The following is a 25109-nucleotide window of genomic DNA, read 5'->3' as shown; positions in this document are numbered from 1 at the left end:
AAGCGGCCGCACGGAGTGCGCAGACGCACCTAGAGCTCGGCCGCGCCCCCACCGCAGGTTCCGCCTGCGCGCGCACGCCCGTAAAGCCCCTTACTTCCGGGGCGTGGCCCCGCGCATGCCGGACTGGCGGAGGACCCTGTTAGAGGGGCTTGTCCGGTTTGATTTCAACTTGGCAGCAACGAAGAACTGCGGTGCCCGCGGGCCTCGGCCGTGCGGCTCGCGGAGCTCCGAGCGCGACGCCGGAGCCCGGGCCTCACTTCCCGCCACGCGACGGGCAGCGTGTCCCGAAGCCTGGGCCGTGCCGGGTGAGTGCTCGGGCCTCCGTGCTCCCTGTCCGGCCTGCCCGACACCCGAACGGAGAACGCGTTCACGCCCCCACCCCGAAACTTCCGCCCTGTAAAATCCCCAGAACTTAGACGTTGGGATTCGGCTTCTTTTCTTACAGTTTGTTAGGTTGGAATTGTACTGCTTTTAGGTTGTTTACTTATTTCTGTTCTGTTTCTCCTTTGAATTTGCCTTTGTATTTATTGCTGTTGTGTGAGTATGGTGTAGATGTGGGCGCGTAAGTGGAGGTCAGAGGACAGCTGGTGGGGTCACTTCCTTCCATCCACCACTATGAGGGTCCCAGAGTTGAACTCGAGTAGCTAGGCATGCTGAGCAAATACCTTTATCAACGGAGCCAACTCACTGGCGTTAGTTGTTATTGTTATTTTTAAGGCTGATAGTGTTGATATTCTTTCTCTTTCTGTCTGTCTGTGTTTCTGTCTTATTTCGAGATGGGATTTCTCTGTGTATCCCTGGCTGTTCTGGATCTTGCTCTTTAGACCAGATGTATTGGCTGGTTTTTTGTGTCAACTTGACATAAGTTGGAGTTATCAAAGAGAAAGGCGCCTCAGTTGAAGAAATGCCTCCATGAGATCCAGCTGTAAGGCATTTTCTCAACTAGTGATCAAGGAGGGAGGGAGCCCAGGCCATTGTGGGTGGTGCCATCCCTGGGCTGGTAGACCTGGGTTCTATAAGAAAGTAGGCTGAGCAAGCCACGGGAAGCAAACCAGTAAGTGACATCCCTACATGGCCTCTGCATCAGCTCCTGCTTCCTGACCTGCTTGAGTTCCAGTCCTGACTTCCTTTGGTGACAAACAGCAATGTGGAAGTGTAAGCTGAATAAAACCCTTTCCTCCCCAACTTGCTTCTTGGTCATGTTTTGTGCAGGAATAGAAACCCTGACAAAGACACCAGGCTAGCCTAAGAGATTACCTTTACCTCCTAGCGCTGGGATTAAAGATGTGTGCCACCACACCACACTTGGAGTTAGTGTCTTAATTTGAGAGCCCTGTGTTCTCATGAAAACTTATGGCCTTTTTGTTTTGGCACTGTAGAGAAAATTTATCCTTGGAAGCATTTGTTTCATTCATTATGTGGGTGCAATTGCATATGAACGCAGACTTGTAACTGTTGCCTTTATTAATTAATTAATTTGTTTATTGACAGTGTCTCTTGTAGCCAAAACTGGCCCAGAACTCCTGATCCTCTTGCCTCTGCCTTGTACTTGTAACTGTTGCCAGCCCTCGTTTATTTATTTATTTGTTAATTTGATTATTTATTTACGGACAGTGTCCTTTGTAGTGGAAACTGGCTCTGAACTTCTGATCCTCTTGCCTTTGCCTTGTACTGGGATTACAGGCGGCTATACTACCCCCAGTTCAAATCTTATTTAGTAATCATTGGTACTTTTTATGTAGTACCCAACAGAACAGTGGTGCCCTTTTTTTCTTGATGGTACCGGTTTATGGGTTCCCTTTAAAATCATACCTTTTGTTCCTACTTGAAACATCGATGCTTCATAAAGTGTGTACTTAGTAGATGGCTAGAAACATACTGTCATGTTACTAAAGGCCTAAATGTATCAGTATCCTGTTTTCTTTTCTGAAGGAGATAGTTTAGTAATTAGTATGTTTTTCATACCAAGAAATAAGAAAATTGCTGCAGTTGGTAACTTACTACATAGGAAAAAGTCTGCTGATTAGCTTTCAACCTCCCAGACCACATAGAGCTATGTGAACGTTTATGGCATTTTTTATCCTAGAAGGCCTTTAGGGGTGTGTGTGTGTGTGTGTCTGTCTGTGTATCTGTCTGTGTAAATCTTCAAAGGATTCTGTATCTGATTTTGAGACTTGGTAACAAAATCCCAATAAATGTTAAGAATCAGAGAATCTCATTGAATTTACTGTATTGAATTTCTGTTGACAATGGCATGTTGATTTTTCTCTTCTACTTGACTATGAAAAGATAGCATGTCAAATCAGCATAGTCCATGTCGATAATACGCTAAATAGATTTTGCTAGTAGTGGTTAGATTTTGTTAGTAGGGCTTTAATATGGCTTTTAAGTTACCTGTTTGTTCAGGATGATCTGAAACAATACCAATACCTATTAAGTGGACTTTTAAAAAAGATTGATTTATTTTACGTGTATTGATGTTTTACCTGCATGTATGTATATGTGAAGATGTCAAATCCTCTAGAAACTGGAGTTACAGACAGTTGTGAGCTGCCTTGTGGGTGCTGGGAATTGAGCCAGAGTCTGTTGGAAGAGCAGCCAATGCTGAGCCATCTCTCCTGTTCCTAGATTGGATTTTCTTTTTTCCCTGAAGAGTGTTGTGTGGATAATCATGCACACACCTTTTTAGTAATGATAACTTTATTGTGCTTGAATATGTTTCATCTGGGTACCATCAAGAAAAAAGGGCATCACTGTTCTGTTGGGAGTTAATTACATAAAAAGTGCTAATTATTAAATAAAGGCTTGGACTGGAGGTGGTGTAACCACCTGTAATCCCAGTCCAAGGCAGAGGTAAGGAGGATCAGAAGCTGGAGTTACTGGGAACAACACTTGGGTTCTCTATGCAAGAGCAGATGTATTTTAACCACTACCAAGCAATCACTCAAGCTCCCTTATTGTGTTGTGTTGAAGAGTCATTTATTATCGTTTCTGAATACTTGCTGCATGTATGTATGCTACATATGTGCCTGAGGAGGAGGCCAGAAGTGGGCATTGAATGTTCTGAAACTGGAGTTACAGGCAGTTGTGAGTGTTGGGACCAGAACCTGCACCCTCAGCAAAAGAACTGGAGTGTTGGCTCAATGTTTCAGAGCAGTTGGGGCCCCCCTTCCATCTTACAGGCCAAGCTGCTGTTGTTACCCTGGGCACCAGGGCCTGCACATGCTAAGCCATCACTCACACACTGAGTTCCATTGGGGTCTATGCAGATAAATATTCAAAGATGTTTAACCTTCTAGCATTGGAAGTGTGTGTGTGTGTGTGTGTGTGTGTGTAAGTAAATAAAATCTGCAAAAGATATTTCTGTATCTGATTTTGAAACTGATATCCAAAATTCTGATAAATATTAAGGATCAGAGAACGTTGTTGAATTTACTGTATTGTCATATAAAGCTGATATTTTCAGACCATGCATTAGAAACATTCTGGCTTCCTGTGCTCTCCTATGAAAATAAGGCAAGATAAATAAAAATAAAATGTACCATATCCTTTCCACAAAACTTAAAGAATTTTAAAGTCTAATTTTTTTATTTTATTTTTGTCTTTAGCATAATTCCAGTCACTATTTTCTTTTAAATATTTTTTATTCTCTGAAAATTTCATATGTTTACACCATGTATGTTGATTGTATTCATTCAACGCTACCTCCATTACCCTCCAAGTGTTTCCATCTCCCAACTTCAGATCCTATGTTGTCTTATTAATAAATCCCCATTGTTATTAATAAACCTTTGAGTCCAGTTAGTGCTGTCTGTGTGCACATGGGTGGCCAACCGGCCAGCATCCATGGCCTCAAAGGACCAATAACTACCTCATATCCTAGAGTTAAATTTCCTGAAATTGCTTGTTTGTCTTTAACACATTTGAGGGTGCTTTGCCAGGCAAATCTGGCAGCCCCAGTTCAACACTGAAACCAAGAGAATCCACTATACACCATTGTTTGTCTTCTGACCTCCGCATGTGCACTGTGCCACACTTTGTTTTTTCGTAGAAAGTTTATTGCTAGCATTCCTTCTTATATATTGTGTATATACTTGAAACAGGCTGTCATATAGTCCAGGCTGGCTCTGTAGCCAATGATGACCTCTGCCTTCACTACCTCAGCTGCCCATCTACTTCTGTCTTTATCGTCAAAGCAGTTCTCTTGCAAACGCTTGCTCTGTAAGCGTTTCTTGAATGATTGACCTGTGCATTTTGCAGTAAAAATGGCAGTTCTCAGTGGAGTCCAGTCTTACATACCTTTGAAATTAGACAGCTATGGTGTCCTGTGTAGATGTGGACCATGGGGGTGGGGGACTGTCTCATGCTGGTGGTTAGATCTTAGTGCTCAGTGCTTGGATTCACTGCCTCTTCTAGAGCTCTTTAGCTGCTGGTTTTTCCAGTTGTACATGGGTGGGGGAGTATTTTGTCTCTTTGTAGAGGAACTTTACTTGTTCAGATACTTGCTTAAAACAGCTGAAAGGTTTTTGTATGTAATTGGATTTATGCTTAAATTCAGAATTCCTGTTGTAGCTTGTTGGCTGCAATTAAACTGGTCTGTAAACAATGTGTTGGGTAGTATAAAGGAAGACTTGGGCAAGGTGAAGCAGCAGACTGTCTTTCCAAGGACTAAGAATCTCAATCTTGAGGCAACTGGGTTTTTTTTTTTGGGGGGGGGGGTTACATTAACCTTGAGCCAGTAGGTACTGTTTAGAACTAATAGTAGTTAAAGTCTTGTCTATTAACTTTTTTCCCCGTACATAGACTCTATCTCAAATTCTGCCGGATACTGTGCAAGATAAACCCAGTTTCTGTTCTTCTGCAGTGGAATTTGAGCAATAATAAGGGAAATTGAAGATTGTCAAAAAATAGGTGTTAATATCCTGGCTTAGATATTACTGCAGTAATAGAAAATGATATTTTATCTAACTCTTAGTGGAATAAGGGTACATATCCATAAACATCTTTTTGTTTTGTTTTATAGATAAGGGTGTCATCTGTTCGTGTAGCCTTGGATTGATGTTGTGTTATTTATTTGTTAGAAAAATACCAAGGTAGGCATGGAAGATCACACCTGTAATCCTGGCACTTAGGAGGCTGAGCAAGAGAGCCACTGTGGTTTTAGGCCAACCAGAGCTAATATGAAACCTTCCTACTTCCTCCCTGAAGAAAAGAAAGAAACCGATTTGGCTTGAGAACTCAAAACAGTATAACATTGAAGAAGTCTAGGAATAACTTTTTTGAGCTTTGAGCCCTGGCCATGACCATCCCAAAAAAAAAAAAAAAAAAAAAAAGTCAAAGAGAGACCTGCTGGGCCATACAGATCCACTGTACACTTAACAGAGCTGGCCAGGTTCCTTTCTGGCATTGCTATAGGGCAAAGATAGTTTCAAGATGGAAGTAATCACGCAAGAATCAAATGAGCCTGGAGAGATGGCTCAGTGTTCAGTCTTCCAGAGGACCTGGGTTCAATTTCCAGCTCCATGTAGCTGCTCACAAGCATCTGCAACTTCAGTGTCAGGGAATCTGCATAGGGCCATTGATATATAGAAAAGTGGGTCAGGAGACCAGGGATAAATTCAGTAGTAGAATGTTGAGCATGTACAAAGAAGAGCCTGGCTTCCACCAGCAGCAGCCAGAAGAGAAAGGAGGAGGGTGGTCAGTTTTCTGTTTTCTCTGTCAACTTTGATGTAACTGGAATTTTTGCTGTTTAGAAGGTAGGTACCCATAGAAGCTGGGGAGATGGCTCAGGTGCTAAAGTGCCTGCTAGCAAGCATAAAACTCTGGGTTGGATCTCAGAAGCCACTGGGTATGAGAGCACATGCCGTTAGTCTTAGTGCTGGGGAGGATTCCTGGGACCTGCAGCCAGCCAGGCTAGTTTCATTAAGAGACCCTATCTCAAAAAATAAGGCAGAGAGCACTTTCGGAAGAATACTAGCCTGTGTGTCCATCCCCACCCCCTTTAGCCTCCCCCCACTCCAATCCTCCCATCCCATTCCCCCCTCCCAAACATGTATAAAAATTTCTAAAGTTTTGATTTTTGATGTTTTGTCTTTCAAGACAGGGTTTCTCTGTGCACTTGGCTGTTGTAGAATTTGTTTGTAGACTTTGCTGGTCTTCAGCTCACAGATACTCATTTGCCTCTGCTTCCACAGTGCTGGGAGAAAAATCTTGTGCTACTATGCCCAGTTCATCCTAAAGGTTTTGTTTTGTTTAAGATTTATGTACTTATTTTATGCATATGAGTACACTGTCACTCTTTTCAGACACACCAGAAGAGGGCATCGGATCCCATTACATATGGTCGTGAGCCACCATGTGGTGGCTGGGATTTGAACTAGGACCTCTGCAAGAGCAGCCAGTGCTCTTAACTGCTGAGCCATTGCTCCTGCCCTTCTCCTAAAGTTTCTAAAGGACTTTTTATTACGGTTATTATAGTGTCTCTTGTGGGGGGGGGGGGGTTTGTTTGTTTTTTTGTTTTTGTTTGTTTGTTTGTTTTGGACAAGATTTCATTATGAAGCTAGCTAGCACCAGTAGTCTGGAGCCTGCTGTGTAGACCAGGCCAGCAGTAAACTAATCCACCTGCCTTTGTTTCCTTAGTGCTAGGATTAATTGTATTTGCATGGCCAGACCTGGCCAAAATCTTATTCTTTTTCAACAGTGAAAGAAAAAATCCATTTCTTTTTGTCTTAAATTGTGTTATATTTTCATTTTTACTTAGAATTTTTTTCTTACACACCTTTTTGTTTTTTCTTGATCAAAATCCTAGCAAAGAATTGTTTTTAATTTTTCAGAGATCTAGGTTTTAGTTTTAGGATCCGTTTCCAGTTTGCTCAGAGACGAGGTCTGATTGAGCTGCTCAGGCTCACTTTGAACTTGGTGTTTGCCAGGCTGACCTCAGACCTTCCGTTCTACCACTTCAGTTCCCAAGGGACAGACTGCAGGCACCCGCAGAGCGTCTGCCTAGTCACTTTCTATGGCTTATGGAACCTTGGAAGTAGTTCCTAGCCCAGTTACAATTTAACAGTTGAGACTTGGAAGAAATATTAAGGGCTTAACCATGATGGTAGATTTAGATTTCTAACCAAGGTTTTTCTAACTTCAAAACACATATACTGTCTGCTAATTTGGACTTCTCAAAACTATGCCCAGGAGTGAGCGTTAGTTCTGCAGATGTTTAGATAAATGTGTGTGTGTCCTGCACTGAGGATACAATTCTACAAGTTTTACATGTATATCCTATGCTCAGAGAACTTAGTGTAGTAGAGATAAATATAGAGTAACTGTAGACAAACATCTTGATTAAAAATTCCAGTAAAATGCCAGAGGACCTACATAGGGGAACATTGGTTTTGAACTGAGTTAATCTAAAAAGTAATTTCTGAGCTACCCTTTATGGTGGAGCTCAGAAGTGGGACTAAAACCAAGCATGTTTGTACACATGTATGGGTTTTATTTTTGATGGAAGTCAAAGCCTTGTTGTATGTGTACTTTAAGGGCGGGAAGTGTAGTGAATGTAGAGATGGTGTTGCCTGCGTTATTGTAAACTTAATTTGTAAAAATGATTTGTTCAGACTAGTGAGATGGCTCAGTAGTTAAAGACACCGGCTGTGTTTCCAGGGGCCCTAGAACAGTTCTCAGTGCACACATTGTAGCTCACAACCATCTAACTCCAGTTCCAAAGTATCAAATACCTTCCTCTGGCCTCTGTACACACTGTATGCACATGGTATATGGAGATACGTAAAGACAAAATATCCATACATAAAATGAGTTACTTAAAAAGAATTATTTAAATTTTTGATACTTTGTCAGATTAGGGGCAGGTGTGTACTGTGGTATGTTTACATGGAGGTCAGGACAGCTGTGTGGATTTGGTTTTCTTGTTTGACCTTTACTTGGGTTCCTTGGATTAAAGCTGAGTCATCTTCTAAATGGTCTCACTGGCCCCATTGTATACTTACTTATTAAAGGAGTCCTGGCAAGTATATTTTTAAGAAACTGATTATTTTTAAGAAATGTATAACACCAAAAATGTCTCTTGTTTTTTCTCCCTTAGCTTACATGTGAGCATGAGTCTTCTGATGATTATTGAGAATGTAAAGTTGGCTCGTGAATATGCATTGCTGGGAAACTATGACTCTGCAGTGGTCTATTATCAGGGAGTTCTTGACCAAATAAACAAGTATCTGTACTCAGTCAAAGACACATTCCTCCATCAGAAATGGCAACAGGTAAGAGTTATGCTACTGTGACTAATACTCAGAAGTTTACACTCATGATCACTGCGTACATAAGAGAGTACAGTAGTTTGGTTGTTTGGTTTTATTTTTTTGAGACAAGGTTCCTTTGTGTGGCTTTGGTTGTGCTAGAAGTAGCTCTGTAGACCAGGCTAGCTTCAAATCAGAGACTCACCTGCTTCTGCCTCCTAAGTACTGGGATTAAAGGTGTGCACCATCAATACCAGGCCTCAGAGAATTAATTCCGGGTCCTTATGGAAGAGCAGCCTGTTAGCCTGTGAGTCATCAGCCCTTAGTCAGCAGTTTCATTCATGCTTTCAGAAGTAAATTTATAACTGGAACAGAAAATAATCATTGCTGGTTGTCTGCTGGTTGTCCTTCAAAGTGGCAGCTGTGACATAGGAAACTGTCCTGAGTTTCATTTTAGCAGTGATTATTAAACATATTATTAAAAAGAGAAAAGGAAACGTTTTATTTATTATTCTTATCATTCTTGAAACTAGGTTTGGCAGGAAATAAATGTGGAAGCTAAGCATGTTAAGGATATCATGAAAACACTCGAGAGCTTTAAACTGGACAGCACTCCTCTGAAAGCTGCACAGCATGAACTCCCAGCTTCTGAAGGAGAGGTCTGGTCTTTACCTGTACCTGTTGAAAGAAGGTAAGTGGAGACTGTAAGAGATCAACTAGCCCAGGTAGTTGGCAGCCTCCCCTTGGTCCATATCTAGGAGAACCGAGTTGCTGGGGACAGGACTAGAGGGGAGGTTTGTACTGAGATGCCCTTTTAGAATTGTTTAACTGTGTATCAAGTTTAGGTGGAAATTAGCCAGAATGAGGTTTTGGTGCATGGGCTAAAAATTACAGACTCAGTGTTGTCTTAGGGACTGATGTGTCTGGAAACTGAAGTCTTCACTCTTCTTAGCTGTTGAAAAATCATGCATGCTGTGTAGACCTTAGTTTTTTTTTTTTGTTGTTTTTTTTGTTTTTTTTTTTTCTTATATAAATTGATAAAGTTTGACAAGTTTTTGAGCCTGCCTGGTTTCATCTGGTATTTTACCCTCAGTTTTCTACTACCAAGTGACAGCAAATGGATTATCAATCAAGTGCCAGAAGATGGTGCCACACATCTTAGTCCCAGCACTTGGTGGGCAGAGGTAGGCGGGTCTCTGTGAGTTTGAGGTTAGCCTTGTCTGCAGAGAGAGGTCTGGACAGAGAAACCCTTTCTTGAAAATACAAAAAAGCAAATCATTGGCATTGCTTTGACTAAAGTGCTATCTCTACCTAGTGTGCCTGCTTTAACAGCACACTTTAAGTGAAAAGTATGGATGTAGGTATCCATTCCCTGCCTCACATGACAGATGTCCTGTTTGTGTAATGGTGTGAATATGTGGATCTTTGGCTGTCTGGAAAGAACACTCTGACTTGACTCTTTGTCAGTGATTGGTTTGAGACCCTTGTACTGAGATGCGGCTTGGTTTAGATATTCTGTCATTGTTTTGTGTACTTTTTAAATCGTGCTTCGGGGACACTGGTTCTTCATACTGAGCACTTGCAGATCTCTAAGTATTGTCCAGGCTGTAGAGATCATTTATTTCTCATAATAAAGCTTCTAATAAGCCATACTTTATTTTTTCTATATTAAAAACAATGAAAGTGTACTGACTTTAGGTAACATACCTTCTTTGTATTGAAGTATACCCTGAGGCACTTGAGAAAAAAGTCATTCTGTATTATTCTTTTGTGATTTTTGTGTGTTTTTATATATTCCATTGTAATTCAAAGAGCCAGTAAATATGGAGGTCTGAATTCTGCCACAATATCAAAATGAGATGAGCGGGGTCTGTGTGAACGTAAGGTACCTTCCATTTGTTTCTGTAATTTCCACCGGCATTATTTTTATTTACCTTGTTTGTCTACAGCCTCTGTGCCTGGTGCCTGCAGAGGCTAGAAGCAGCATTGGATCCTGGAATGTAGTCACAGACACTTGTGAACTCCTTTGTAGATCCTGGGAGCTGAGAACCCAGGGCAGGAGCAAAAGCAACAGCTGCTCTTGGTTGCTAAGCCATTTCTTCAGCTGCCATCTTTTTCTCTTTTTGAGAAGGGTCTCACTTTGTAGTCCTGACCTGGAGTGTGCTATGTATTCCTGGCCTCTGTTTTTCAGATTCAGGAGCTAAAGCCTTTAAACAATGAGAATTATGATATACTCTAAGTAAATGACAGTAGATGGACATGTAGCTGTGGGCAGAAGACACTCAGCATGTGTACGCTATTCTGGTGGCAATGATAGAACACTGGTCTCTGATACTCGCTTTTTTTCCACTTTCCCGCACTCAGTGATGTCCTGAGTAGAAATGACTTTCACGCTGCCCTGGCTGCTTGTAAATATGACAGTACTGTGTTCGTGCCCTGGCTAGAGAGGTCATGCCAAGTTTACATTTCAGACCCTGGGGTGCGTCCTCAAGTTTGTTATGCCACTGTGTTCTCTGTATGTCAGCTCCTTCAGGAATTGTGACTGTAATAACCTTGTGTTGTTCAGACCCTCACCAGGACCTAGGAAACGCCAGTCTTCTCAGCACAATGACCCTAAGCCACACAGTAACCGGCCAGGCACAGTTGTCAGGGCTCATCGACCATCTGCGCAGAATCTGCACAGTGACAGAGGGAAGGCTGTTCGATGTCGTGAAAAGAAAGAGCAGAATAAGGGCAGAGAAGAGAAGGTAAATGTACTGTCTTCAAAGTGAAGGTTGGACCTGAAGAGATGGCACAGTGGTTAAAGTGCACTTGCTGCTCTTCCCAAGTTAGGGTCCAACACCTACATGGGTAGCTCCCAGCTTCCTGTGCCTCCAACTCCGGCAGTCCCAGCCTCTTCTGCTCTCTGCAGGCAGCTGCACACCGGTGACACTGGTGCACATTCTCTCTGTCTCTCTCTCTCTAAACCACACAGTTAAATTCGATATCATCTTACTCTTGTTCATCTGTTTCTTTTTCTCTCTTTCATGTGATCCACTTGTGTGGTTGTCTTTCTTCCTTTCTGTGTAAGGTTCTTCTTAGTATTATAGGAATTGTTTTAGTTCACACTTAAAATGGTAAGTCTATTTCTCCACAGGATTTTAAACCTCTCTTTGCTGGGTGTCATAATCTTGGATTGGGAATTGCTTTCTACACTTAAAGTGCGTCCAGTGTTTTCGTAGAGTGTTTCTGGTGAGAGATCTGAGGTTTGCTTTTGTAGGTAGAGTGACACCTCTCTCTCTTAGGCTTACTATTGTGTGTAACTGTAACTTTTCAAAGTCTACTTTTAATGATGGTGCTCAAACACTTTAACCTCCCTTTTAGCCCACCCACCAGAGGCAGCAGGAAAGAAAGGATATGGGGAAAGTGGACTTTTAGACTCCAAACATCACGTGTCCTCCCTGGGTCTTCCCTCAGCACATGCCTCTGTCTCAGCTGACATCACTGCCAATTAGCCAGAGTCCACAGACATGGCAAAATGCCGAGGCACAACACCAGTTTTTGGTGTGGTTCTCTCTTTGGAGTCCTGACAAATGCAGCTCAACTATTTGATGTAGGGCGGACCAATGTATGCATGTCATTAGCAAAGAGTCCTTCATTACCTGTTCTTTCACGTGCTTGCTTTAGTAGAACATCCTCTCTTCTGTGTTCAATTTCCAGATGAACTTTCCTGGTTGAATTTTTCATTATGTTCACTTCCTGTTTAGGTCCTGAGTTGATTATCTTACTTCATTTGCCATGTGTTTGAGCCCCTTTTGAAGTTGTATTATATTAAAGTGGGCATTCTTTGAAGTGTGTGTGTGTGTGTGTGTGTGTGTGTGTGTGTGTGTGTGCACATGCGCGCATAGTATCTGCAAAGCGATTTATTGATGGTTATTCTGTGACCTCTACTGTACTCAGAAGTCAGATATTCCTTTTTTTCCCTATTTACAATGATAAATATCTTCCCTGTATTAATTTGGAACCACATTAGACTGTTATAGTTTTTGCTTTTGCTGTCAAATGTAATTTAGAAAACTTAGGAGGAAATAAAGCCTGATAGACATATATAGTTCCAGGATTGTTTAGACTTGCTGGTGTTTCAAAGTAGATAAAGTTCTGTCAGTTTTTTCTAATCTGAGGTCTTTTTGTCTTTCTCTTTTCTTTCTTTCTTGTTTTTTGTTTGTTTTAATTTTTTTTGGGGGGGGTGGGGTTGGTTTTAGATTGGTTTAAAATTGTGAGATAGCTTCTCTTGTCTCTGATTCCCAAATGCTGGAATTTTCCAACTGTCTTTCTAAGAATGCCTTGCTATCTTTATCTTTTCTGAAGGATATTATGCTGAAAGGGTCCTGGGTTTTCTTTGTAACCTTGGAAAATACTGTATCACTTCCTTCTGGCCTCTCTGGTTTCTTTGGAGAAAATCTACTTTGATTTGGATTAGTTTTCCTTGGCCAGGTGTGATGAAACCAGCACTTTGAGAAGCAAGATCAGAAATTTGATTTATGTTGGGTTCACATAAGGAGACGATTCAGTAAGCAAAATCACTTTGGTCTAATTATTGTTTCTGATTTTTGGTCAATTAAAAACTCTTCTGTTTCTTATCTCCTGTGTAGAACAAATTACCTGCTGCAGTTACGGAACCAGAAGCAAATAAATTTGATAGCACGGGGTATGACAAGGACTTAGTAGAAGCTTTGGAAAGAGATATAATTTCTCAGAATCCCAACGTTCGGTGGTAAGTCACATCACACAGTAATTGATGGTTTGGGAAGCAGAAATGGAGAAAAGATGACACGTGCTAAAGATCTGCCTCTGAGGCCAGCATGGAGGATGTGCAGTGAGCAGCCCTGGTCCCCACTGAGCTGAGCCCGCTGTCTTGCAGGTCTTACTTTTGCTTGTTTTGAGGGAGGGTTCCCTGTAGACCAGGCAGGCTTCACAGTGGCTGTGTAGCCAGCATAGCATTGAACTTCAGTTCTTACTGAGGGCTGAGGTGACAGACATCACGCACCCAACTTACATGGTGATGGCAAGGACTCCAGGCATCTGCATGCACGATGAGGACCAAATGAACTGAGCTATGGTACCCAGACTTCAGTTCATGGGTTTAAAACTTTATTTGGATTTTGCACTGTGTGGGTGTTTTGCGTGCATATATGTCATTATATCACATGTGCCTTTGGAGGGAGGACGGCATCATATTCCCTGGAACTAGAGTTATAAATAAATGCCCACGAGCTACAGTTTGGTGCTGGGAATCAAACCTGGGGCTCTACAAGAGCGGCCAGTGCTCTTATCGCTGAGCCATCTCGCCAGCCTGTTTTGTTTGTATGTGTGATGATATGTGGTATGAACCGAGCCATCTCACCGACACCAGGTTAGGTGGAGATTTTCAATGCGCGCATCTTATGTATAGCTTAGGGTGGATGTTGCTTTGATTTGCAACTAGTGGTAAAAGATTATGCCGTTTTACAATATATTATAAAAGTTCACTTTTCTACAAGTTATATTGTTACTTTCTATTTCTGTTATAATATAGATGATTAATAGGTGTCTTTATTATGTGTAAATATTTCTATTAATTGTCATTTATAAGTAAAATCCATTTTCATAATAAAATTGCTACATACACTAGTAGCACCAGTATATATTTTAGTGTCTAGGGAGAACGTCATAATGATGTTGATGACTTTTTTCACCTTGGCTTCTTTCCTTAGAGTTAGAAGTGTTGCCAGTGTCTGCTGTGTGCCCTGGTTATTACTTTTTCAATGGCCATTTTTCTAAGCCATTATGAGATAGAAGATGCCTGGGTCTACAGAGATGGCTCAGTGGTTAAGAGCACACTGCCTGTTCTTCCAGAAGACCCCGGTTCAAATTCCAGCTCACAATTGTCTGTAACTCTAAGATTTGACACCGTCAAACAGACATACATGCAGGCAAAACACATTGAGCCACATTGTGTTTTTAAAGATTTGAGTACACTGTAGCTGTCTTCAGACAAACTAGAAGAGGGCATCAGATTCCATTACAGATGGTTGTGAGCCACCATGTGGTTGCTGAGAATATAACTTCGGACTCTGGACGAGCAGTCAGTGCTTTTAACCTCTGAGCCATCTCTAGCCCTTGAGCCACATTTTTTTTTTAAAGCAAAGTCATTATATTTAGAAAATATGGAGAGTTTTATATTAAGAATGTTTTTTTGGATTAGAAAATGCTCAACTAGTGAAGTTATGCAAATATTCCCAACCCAGAAATATTTTTGGTCCCAAGCTTTTTAGTTGAGGTGCTCAAATCTTGACTTAGGTCATACCACATCATAGATTTTACACCAGCTTGGCAATAGAGAGATTGAATGAAGGAGATCTATGTTACTTTAAGTTAGACTGAAAACCGTTGTTGCCAAGAACTAAAGACAAATACAAAAACTTTGTGTATACAAAGGTGTATTCTGTGTATACTTGTTGGTTGTAGTAAGACTAATATGTGTATTCTTCAGGGCCCAAGAAAGGATTGAACATTTTGTTGGTGGCATAAAAACCTGTGGGGGTGATGGTTTTCAGGTGATGATATAATATTAGATACATATTCTGAGGGGTTGGCTGATAAAGTATCTTTTCTTTCAGGTATGATATTGCTGATTTAGTAGAAGCTAAAAAGTTGCTTCAGGAAGCAGTGGTGTTACCAATGTGGATGCCAGAATTCTTTAAGGGCATTAGGAGACCGTGGAAAGTAAGTTCACACCCTCGTTATCCCCTCGGAGAGTATGCAGTAGTGCTGCTGTGGAGAGCCCTTACTTATTTATATTGGAGAAAGTGGAATAAGAAAACTTCAAACCAGGCGTAGTAGCTCAAGCCTGTAATCCCACACTCGGGAAGCTGAGGCAGGAGGTTCACCTTGGCTTTGATGTCAGCCTTGGCTACATAGTAATTTCCAGGACAGATTGGATTAGAGTAAGGTCCTATCTCAAAAAAGCTTTTTAAGAGAAAGAATTTATTTTGTATTATTCAGAATGTTCTGATCAAAAGCTAATGCAGGGTCCCCGAGTAAGCAGTACCATGTTCAGGATCATTCTACTCACACATAGCACTTAGACTGACCTTCTTTTTGCACATCCTACCCAATTGGTTAGTGTGTTTCATTTGTCTTACCACATAATCTGTCATGGTAGATGGGAATTCTCTTGAAAAATTCAGCAATATTTTTATCTCATAATGGATGGTTTAAAGATTCTGGGATGATATAAAAAGCTATTTAAGAAAATCTGAGTTATGAGTAAATATCTGCCTCTTTAAAAATACCAATTACCAATAGTTAATCTTTTGATAATGATTAATTAACAATTATCTATTTTCCTTTTTCTTAATTGAGTTCCAAACTTTTAATGTGATTATCTTCCTTTTGTGTAATAGAAAAGTTATTTGTGCTGGTAGTGATGGTATATCCTTTTAATCCCAATAGTTAGAAGCAGAGATAGGTGGAGCTCTGTGAATTTGAGGCCAGCCTGGGCTACATATGAGTTCCAGGACAACTAGGACTAAATTAATGAGGTCCTATTTTATAAGTAGATAAATAAATAAACTTTGTTATGAAAGATCATTCATCTTTGCTCTTTGTCACAGTGTCATATGTAACTGTAGTGAAGTGTGATACTTAGTGTCATTAGTTAGAATCAGGGCAGGCTACATACAAGGTAGTCTCCACCGCTCCAGAGAATGGAGAAGGACGATCATCAGCCCAGGAGGTCACGGCCATGTCTGTATTTATCCTCACAAAACAAAACACAGAAGGTAAGGCAAGGGCAGTGGCAGATGGAGTCCTTTTTACACTGTTACTTTCCCTCAGGGTGTGTTGATGGTTGGCCCACCTGGCACTGGAAAGACCCTTCTTGCTAAAGCAGTTGCCACAGAGTGCAAGACAACATTCTTCAATGTCTCTTCATCAACTCTGACTTCCAAATACAGAGGAGAGTCTGAGAAGCTTGTCCGTCTTCTGTTTGAAATGGTAATGTTAGAAGCAACTCGAACAGAGATTACCTGTCTGACTTTCTCCATTACGTGGGTAGGATAGCACTCTGCCTAGGACCCAGTTCTGTGCCTTTGACATATCCTTTATGATCACAAGTAACTTGGGCTTCTCTTTGTTTCCCTTCCTCCAGAGGTGGAGCCACATCTCCTATTTTCTGAGCATTATTTGTGTGCTGTAAGAGTCTAAAATAATTATGGCTGACTGGTTTGTTTAAAATGTTACTGTTGTGTATGTACACTTCTATACGATGGGGAGGGAAGCATGTGTGTATCACCACACTCAAGTAGAGTCAGAGGACAATTTTGTGCTGTGGCTCTCTCCTTCCACCCTTGGATTCCAGGGCTCACACTTGTGCAATTAGTACATTTATCTGCATGAGCCATCTTGCCAGCTCCATGATTTGTTGAACAGCACCCTGCTTATGACGTGGTGAGTGTTCTGTTCTAACAAGCTACACATGAGAATGTGGAGTAGCTATGGAACTTAGATCATCTCCAGTCTCTCAGCTATGCCAAGAGCTTAAGATTAATTTTAATTGTGTGTGTGAGTGTATAAAGCTGCCCCTCATGCTTCTGTGATCTCACTGCACTTCCTGTTGAACCTAACTTATAAGCCAGGAGGCAGTTGTTAGCAGGCTTTCAATTGCTTGTTAGTAGTCTATAGCACGATAGCAACCTAATGGAGAATCTCTGATAATTCTGAAAAACTGATTTTCCAGTGCATGAGGGGAAAGTACTGCCAACATCGCAGAAGAACCAAGCTTACACTCTGGGTCCAGATTCCTTATTAATTTCCTAGTCGTTCCCTCCAGCAGGTCCTTCCCTTTCTCAGTCTTCATTCCTCTATTCGTGGGCTGGGGAGACGGCTTAATTGGGAAAATGCAAAGGAAGAACCTGAGATCAATCCCTGGCATTCGTGTAAAAATACTAGTTGTACTAGTTTGTATTTGTGATCCCAGAGCTGGGGGTGGGGGCAAAGAAGGTAGATTCATGGGGCACTGCAGACAAGCCCTCCTATTTACATTGTTGAGTGCCAGGCCAGTGAGAGACATTATCTCAAAGCTGAAGGTAGACAGCACCTGAGGTAAGACACCTGAGATTGGCCTTTGGCCTCCACATGCAGAAATCAGAGAAGTAAACCGATTCAAGTAAATTGTTTAATACAAATCCTAACTCACTGGTGCTTGATGCTACCTGTCACTGTTTAAGAGGTCCCCCCCCCCACCCCTCATCCTCACCCCAACCCCATCAAACTTAGTCAGGATCTCTCTGTGTAGCCCTGGCTGCCTTGGAACTCATTTTGTAGACCAGGCTGGCCTTGAACTCACAATTCTACCTCTCAAGCGCTGGAATTAAAGTCATGTGCTACCATTGCCCAGCTGTTTACTATGTTTTCAAGTGTAGATTTTCATATTGATGTAAGCTGATTTCTTCTGTGGAAGATGCTTCCTGCTAAGTGGTGGCTTGCCTCATTCTTTTCTCCAAGCCTAGGCCTTGAGGATGCTCTCCACTTAGAGCCCTGCTTGTCTTACTGTAGTATACAAAGGCATATCAAAAAGCAGTTTTTACTGGCTTCTCTGGAGCTGCTTGAGAACCACCTAAGCCATCATTAAAGAAATTCCTTTGCCTTTCTAGGAGTGTGTGCTGAGTTGGTTATGACTCAGCCAGTGCCTAGACTTTGGTGTTCCTGCCATTGTGATCCAGAGTTAGGGCCCAAGTCAAAATGGACTCCTTTCTCAGAGACCTAAAGCTTCTGTCTCCCTTGTAACTTGAGATGATTCTTTCACTCTGTATTTTGAGATAGGGTCTTGGCTGTATAGCCCCGGCTACCTTGAAATTCCTAGCAGTCCTGCTTCTCCTCCCTGAATGCTGAGATTGTAGGCATATGCCGCTATGCCAGTAGATGGCACTTCTTTTTACATGTTCTCGTTATCCAGGATCACTCACAGTGGATGTTGTATGTTGGTTAAGGCCTATGTTCTAATTAATTAATTAATTGATTTTTTTGAGACAGGGCCTCATGTATCATAGGGTGGCTTTAAACTCTATATATCTGAGGATGACATTGAATTCCTTCAGTCAAGGCCTCTGTTTTATTATTCTTTGAGGCTTTTTTAAAATCCTTTTTAAAATTTTATTTATTTTATGTATGTGAATACACTGTCACTGTCTTCAGACACACCAGAAGATGGCACCAGATCTCCTTACAGGTGGTTGTGAGCCACCATGTGGTTGCTGGGACTTGAACTCAGGACCTCTGGAAGAGCAGTCAGTGCTCCTAACCAATGAGTCATCTCTTCAGTCCCCTCTCTCTTAAAAAAACAAAAACAAAGGAGGAGGAAGAGGAAGACGACAAAGACGGAGATGACGATGAAAACGACCGAAGAAGGAGGAGGAGGGGTTGGAGAGATGGCTCAACAGCCTAAGAGCACTGCTCTTCCAGAGGACCTGGGCTCAATTCCTAGCACCCACATGGCAGCTTACAACTGTCTATGATTCCAGTTCAAGGGGATCAGACACTCTCACACAGACATATATAGGCAAAACATCAATGAACGTAAAAATAAATCTTTATTCAAAATAGAAGAAACCTTCTAAAAACATGTAGTCTGATTTGAGACTTTGTGGCTGCTTCATCTTCCTTGTTATAGGAATTTGTCTGGAAGTTAAAGTCTGTATTTTTATTTTTACTGCATTGGTGTTTTGCCTGCAAGTGTGTGTGTGCACTGTTGTGCATGTCTGGTGCCCAAGGAGGCGGGAAGAGGACATCAGGTCCCTGGAACTGGGGTTGGATACCATTGTGAGCTGCTCTGGGGGTGCTGGTCAGCACCAGCGTTCTTAACTGCTGAGCCACAGTCTCTTCAGTCCCCAAAGGCCTGCCTTTAAATAAGACCATTTAAATTCAGTAAAAATGTCCATGATTTTTCATACGGCATTACAAATGTAATTGTCCAATTGTTTTATTTTAACGGTAAACAGAAGTGGGATCTATAGGACTTTTCCATGCCAGGTGGTGTTTGCACACGCCTTTAATCCCAGCACTTGGGAGGCAGAGGCAGGTGGATCTCTGTGAGTGCTAAGCCGCCTGGACCACAGAGCAAGTTCCAGGACAGCCAGGGCTATGCAGAGAAAATTTTTCTCAACAAAATAAAAACAATGAAGGGAAGAAGAAAGAAAAAAAAACCTCTCCATGGTACCTTTCTAAGCTTGTGTCCTATCGCCTCTGCTTGAAGTCAGACAGTTCTGACTCCACGGTTGAGAAGAATCAGTCAGAAATAGTGTTTTCTTCTTGGTGTGAAAGCAAGCATGCAAAATGAAATTTGAAGTCTGTTGATGTGCTTAGAACACATCAATATACGTTGACTTTTAATGGTCTACTTAGAAACATTAAAATGTGCTTTATGTATAAAAATGTAAAAAAAAATTTATGTAAAAAAATGGCCATCAAACAAGAACTTCTCTGTTTAGACAGACTATAGTGTAAGATAATGGTTTAAACCAAGCTTTTTGTAGAAATTGAAACTATCAGTATCTCTAAATGTCCTATGACAGTTGTTCATACCATTAATAGGGTACAGGATAACCCTGTATTTATATCACACACACACAGATGTGCTCACACACTCACACACAGTCACATACACACAAACACATACATACAAACACATGCATGCACACACGGTTCTTGAGAAGAGCCAGTATAATTATATAATGGGAAAAATGATATTTATATTTTCATTAGAAGTTATGTTTCAGAGCTGTTAACTTGACTGTGCTCTGCTAAATTCCCAGCAGAATAAATGGGTTCAAGGTCACCTTTAGCTGTATAGCACATCACGGACACCTGGGATTCATGAGGCCTTATGTCCAAACAAAAGAAAAGATAGGACAACAAGATTGTTCAGTGGTGCTTGCTACCAAGCTTGTCAACCTCAGTGTGATCTCTGGAACCCACAAGAGCCTCCAACTGTCCGTCCACACATGCTCTGTGGCTGTCCTACACCGGCACATGTACACGTGCACACAAATGAATAATTTAAAAGCAGTAAAGTGTGATGGCGTGCCTTCCTCTCACCCTGTTCAGCTAATGCGATGGCGTGCCTTCCTCTCACCCTGTTCAGCTAATGCTACAGCATAGCGGCCTCTTCAGCTATTTGCCAGTTTCCTTAAGAGATTTCTTTATGTCTTCAGTGTGTGTGTGAGTGCCTGTGCGCATGTCTGTGCAGAATCCCCTGAAACGGCACTTATGCAAGACTGAGTTGCCCATTTGGGTGGCTGGGCACTGAACTCGTGTTCTTTACAAGAGAACTGCTGAGCCATGTTTCCCAGTTTCTAATCTATAAATTGTTACTTCTGCAACATTTGGGCCTTAAGCACTAGGCAAGCACTCTGTCACTAAGTTGTGTCCTCAACTTTGGATTATTTTTAAATAGGAAAATTTGAAACCCTAAAACTTCGTATTGGTTTCTTCTTTAGGCTCGGTTTTACTCCCCAGCTACCATATTTATCGATGAGATAGATTCCATTTGCAGCCGCCGTGGAACCTCTGAGGAGCATGAAGCAAGCCGAAGGGTGAAGGCTGAGCTGCTGGTTCAGATGGATGGTACACGCATGTCTGATACGCTTGGGATGGGATTGGCTCTGTGTGCTTTCCTGTCAGTTCTGCTGTTGGTAATGTGAGCCCGGCACATGCAGTGTGTGCTCAGAGCTCTGGGTAGACCAGAGGGGAAGGCACTGAGGACCTAGAGATTAGGAGCTGTAAATGGGCATTCTTGGAGGGCGATGTGTCAGAAATAACAGCATGCACACTCCCCTCTTGGTGTATATACTGGGCTCTTATTTTTAACCGCAGAACTCAAGAAGAGATGCAAAAGATCGACCTTGGAGGTTATGCAGGTATTTGGGATATTTGTTAAAAATATTCACATTTTATAAATGTTTTATTTTTATTTATGTATGGGCATCTTATTTATACATGAGGTTAGAAGAGGGTGTCACAGCCACAGAAACTGGAGTTACTGTTGTGAGCCACCGCATGGTGAGGACTGAACTCAAGTCCTCTGGAAGAGCAGCCAGTGCTCTTAACCACTGTAGTCTTTCCAGCCTGATGGTTTGGTTTTGGTTTGGTTTTGTTTTGACACAGGGTCTCTACATAGTCTGGGCTGTCTTGAAACCATGTAGGCCATGGTGGCCTCAAACTCAGAAATATGCCTGCCTCTGTCTCTCAAGTGCTGAGATTTAAGTCCTATACCACCATACCCAATGATGTTTTAAAAAATAATTTAGCAAGTATTTGAGCTGATCTAGTGTTCTCATGAAATCCTTGTCAAATTTTGGTATACTGTAAAACTTCATTTTCCTGGGTCACACACTTCTATAAGCCTTGGGGAGGCTGGAAAACTGCACTGCCTTGCAGCACTGTGTACGGATGTCAGGGTCTGTAAAGAACTGAGCTGTAGTTCATGAATCCCACTCCGTAACTTTTATTCTTCCTGCCTTTTAGGTGTTGGGGGTGCTTCAGAAAATGATGACCCCTCTAAAATGGTTATGGTTCTGGCGGCTACTAATTTCCCGTGGGACATAGATGAGGCTTTAAGACGTCGTCTGGAAAAAAGAATCTATATTCCGTTACCATCAGGTATTACGACTCTTTTCTGGGGGTTCCAGTTACCAAATAGTTTTTATAATTTAAAATTTGATACTAGCTTTCCTTAAGAGGCAGATACGTACACCTGGAAGCCTTGATACTATCATAAGTGTGCTTGCTCCAAGACTTGAGAAGCGATTCTTGGTACTTCGTGGGCTTCAGATGTACATGGTGGCTTATGCCTGTAAATGAACTCTCCTTGGCTGAAGCAGGAGGATTAAAGCCAGCCTGAGCTACATTATGAAGCCATTTTTAGACTATACCAGAAAGTAGGCATGACCAAGGTAAACAATATTCTCTTCCCACTGAAGGCTTACGTTTTCAAATGTGTTTCTCCATTAGCAAAAGGCAGGGAAGAACTGTTAAAAATAAGTCTACGAGAGCTGGAATTGGCTGAGGATGTTAACCTTGCAAGCATAGCAGAAAACATGGAAGGCTACTCGGGTGCAGACATTACCAATGTGTGCAGGTGTGTATTTCTCATATTTCGTACACATAAACCTCAGTTGTAAGTGTTTATATCATATTAAGGCAGATAGCCTACATTGGCCAAGGCTCATTTGTATAGTATTTGTCTAGCTTGTGAAGCCATGAATTTAATCTCAAGCCCTGTAAAAAATACACTACAATGTATTTATGGTTGCAAGTTGGTCTGAAGTTAGTGTTAAGTGTTGGCAAGATATTTGCATCTGGTGGTCCACTGTTCATTTGAAAGCTCCAAGTTTAAGAAGTATTGTTTCTAAGGGAGAACATTACGTAGAACATGAGGGTCAGAGAGAATGTATACAAATGAAGTTACTGTCCCTATGCATACATGGTGACTGCAGTTAAGGGTGAACTTGGTCAAAGAATGGGGCATGTGACTCAGGTAGTGGAACACTTGCTTAACATGCATGAAGCAGTTGGCTGGATTTGGTCCTCAGTACTACATAACGTGGTGAATTATAGTCCTAGCACTCAGGACACAGAGGCAGGACAATCAGAAGTACAGGTCATCCCTGGAACACTGCCAATTTGAGGTCAGTCAGGGCTACATGAAACTTTTCTAGAGTGTAGCCCTGGCTATTGTGGAACTTACTTTGTAGACCAGGCTGGCCTCTAATTCAGATATCTTCCTGCCTCTGCCTCCCAAGTGTGTGTTCCTCTGCCCAGCTTATAAAGATGTGAAGTTCCTGTAATAGAGGGAAAAGGAAAACCCTCCGTGACCTGATTTTCCTTGTTTCCATGGTGAATATTTATTCTTTATTGAGAAGATAAGGAGATGCAATTGCAAGCTTTTTTATTTTTTTTTAATCTATGTGTACTCTGCTGCATGTACACCTGCATGCCAGAAGAGGGCATCAGATTCCGTTATAGATGGTCTTGACACCATGTGGTTGTTGGGAATTGAACTCAGAACCTCTGGAAGAGAAGCCAGTGCTCTTAACTATTGAGCCATCTCTCCAGCCCTAATGCAGGTTTCTTTATTGTACCCTTTTACTTTCGTCTTGGACTGTGCAGTCAGCATTTATACTGAACTGAATGAAAGTATACTTAGTTCATTGTGGAAGATGCATTGCTAAAAAGCAGCTAACAGCAGCCTTTACTTTCCAGTGTAAGGTTTAATGTATTATGTATGCATATGATAGGTTTACGATCTTAGAGAATTTAACAGGTTTTTTTGGTTTGGTTTCTTGTTTATTTTGCTTTTTTGTTTTTGAAGTAACACGTTGGGCTTTTTTAAAAACTTAAAACCTAGGGACGCATCCTTGATGGCCATGAGGAGACGTATTGAGGGTCTAACCCCAGAAGAAATCCGGAACCTTTCAAGAGAAGAAATGCATATGCCTACCACCATGGAGGATTTTGAAATGGCTTTAAAGAAGGTTTCTAAATCAGTATCAGCTGCCGACATTGAAAGATATGAGAAATGGATAGTTGAGTTTGGATCGTGCTAAGTTCTCACATGTAAACTGTGAGAAATCTGCCTTAAGTCTTTGAAAAATAATTAAATGTAGTATTTCAATGCATTGAGTGCTATATTTTTTTAAACTTTGATAATGATGTGATTTCTAAATTCTTTCTGGTTCTGAATAAAGACAATATTTTTAAGCTGCACACTGTTTTAATTTAGCCCCTCCAGAGTGCTGCTAAGTACAGCCCCTCCCTCTACCCGTCGATGTGTCCTGTGGTAATGACAGAAAACAGTAAACAGTTGCACATGCTGCTAGTTACAGCAGAGCTAGGCCTAGTGTGACTTCCTTCTCATCAGTACCATGGCAGCTTTTCTTTTTCCTTCCAGGTAAGACTAGGACTCTTAGGGATGGGGAGATGGCTCAGTGGTTTGAAGAGTGCATAATGTTCTGTTCAGTTCCCAGCACCTATGTAGGGTAGCTTCAGGAGGATACATATGGTGCCTCTGAGATCCTTAGACACCTGTATACACACACACACTTCTTCAGGAAAAAAATTAGAACTCTTCAATGTTCATTTAAAAGAGGCATGGAAATAATAGTGTTTTCTGAATAACTTGAGAGGAAGTCCACTGCTTCTGCTCCCATGTGCACTGGAGGCTTGTCAGCACTCCTGGCTTAAATACCTTCATTCTACCTTTGAAAAAGGCTGTATAGTGCAGGTAGTATTCCTACACCTTGCTGTTTACCATCCTTTAGGCAGACTCATTAGCCCACTTAGTCACATTCATAATAAGCACAAATAAAAGCTGGTGTAGTGCAGTGAAGTCGGCATGGAGCAGGTGCTCAGAGGCAAGTGCTTGCCAGGTCAACACGAGGCTCTGCAGTAGGTTAAAAAAAAGTATGTACTTGTCCCCCCTGTGAAAAGGGAGGATGGGCAGATCCCTGGGGCTTTCTGGCCAGCCAGCCTAGCCTGTTGATGAGTCTGTCCATTGAGAGACCTTATGTTGAAAAAGGTAGATGGACCCTCAAAAAATACACCCAGTGGCTGATGTCTGGCCTACACACATGCACACATGTGCACGCACACATGCAGACACAGGTAATAGTATAAAACTTTGGTTCCCATCTCCATGTGCATGCACATTGTGGGGAGGAGGCACTTACCATCTTAGCAGCAGAAGACAAACTTGGGTACACTGAGTACAGTGCTGTGGTCACACGTCTTCCCGGGCGGGAAGGAAACCATAGTGAATCTCACTAGAGTTTGTGTGCGAATGGC

At 41.7% G+C, this 25109-nt stretch overlaps 1 protein-coding gene across 2 annotated transcripts; it reads left to right on the top strand.

Moving 5' to 3' along the window:
- The first annotated feature begins 112 nt into the window (after window positions 1-112).
- On the top strand, window positions 113-24018 carry KATNA1 (katanin catalytic subunit A1). Of its 2 annotated transcripts, none has more exons than XM_080941971.1 (11): window positions 113-305; window positions 8099-8273; window positions 8783-8940; window positions 10816-10996; window positions 12881-13002; window positions 14888-14993; window positions 16107-16265; window positions 20765-20891; window positions 21792-21926; window positions 22278-22404; window positions 23674-24018. In XM_080941971.1, the coding sequence occupies exons 2-11, from the start codon at window positions 8112-8114 to the stop codon at window positions 23870-23872; spliced, it is 1476 nt and encodes a 491-aa protein (XP_080798097.1). In that variant the 5' UTR covers window positions 113-305; window positions 8099-8111; the 3' UTR covers window positions 23873-24018. The 2 variants fall into 2 exon arrangements, with proteins under 2 accessions (XP_080798097.1, XP_080798096.1); XM_080941970.1 differs by lacking the exon at window positions 113-305 and adding an exon at window positions 5048-5093.
- Window positions 24019-25109: the final 1091 nt, after the last annotated feature.

This window comes from Micromys minutus (genome assembly GCF_963924665.1).
Source record: "Micromys minutus genome assembly, chromosome: 30".
NCBI lineage: Eukaryota > Metazoa > Chordata > Mammalia > Rodentia > Muridae > Micromys > Micromys minutus.
This window is presented reverse-complemented; position numbering and strand designations above follow the sequence as displayed.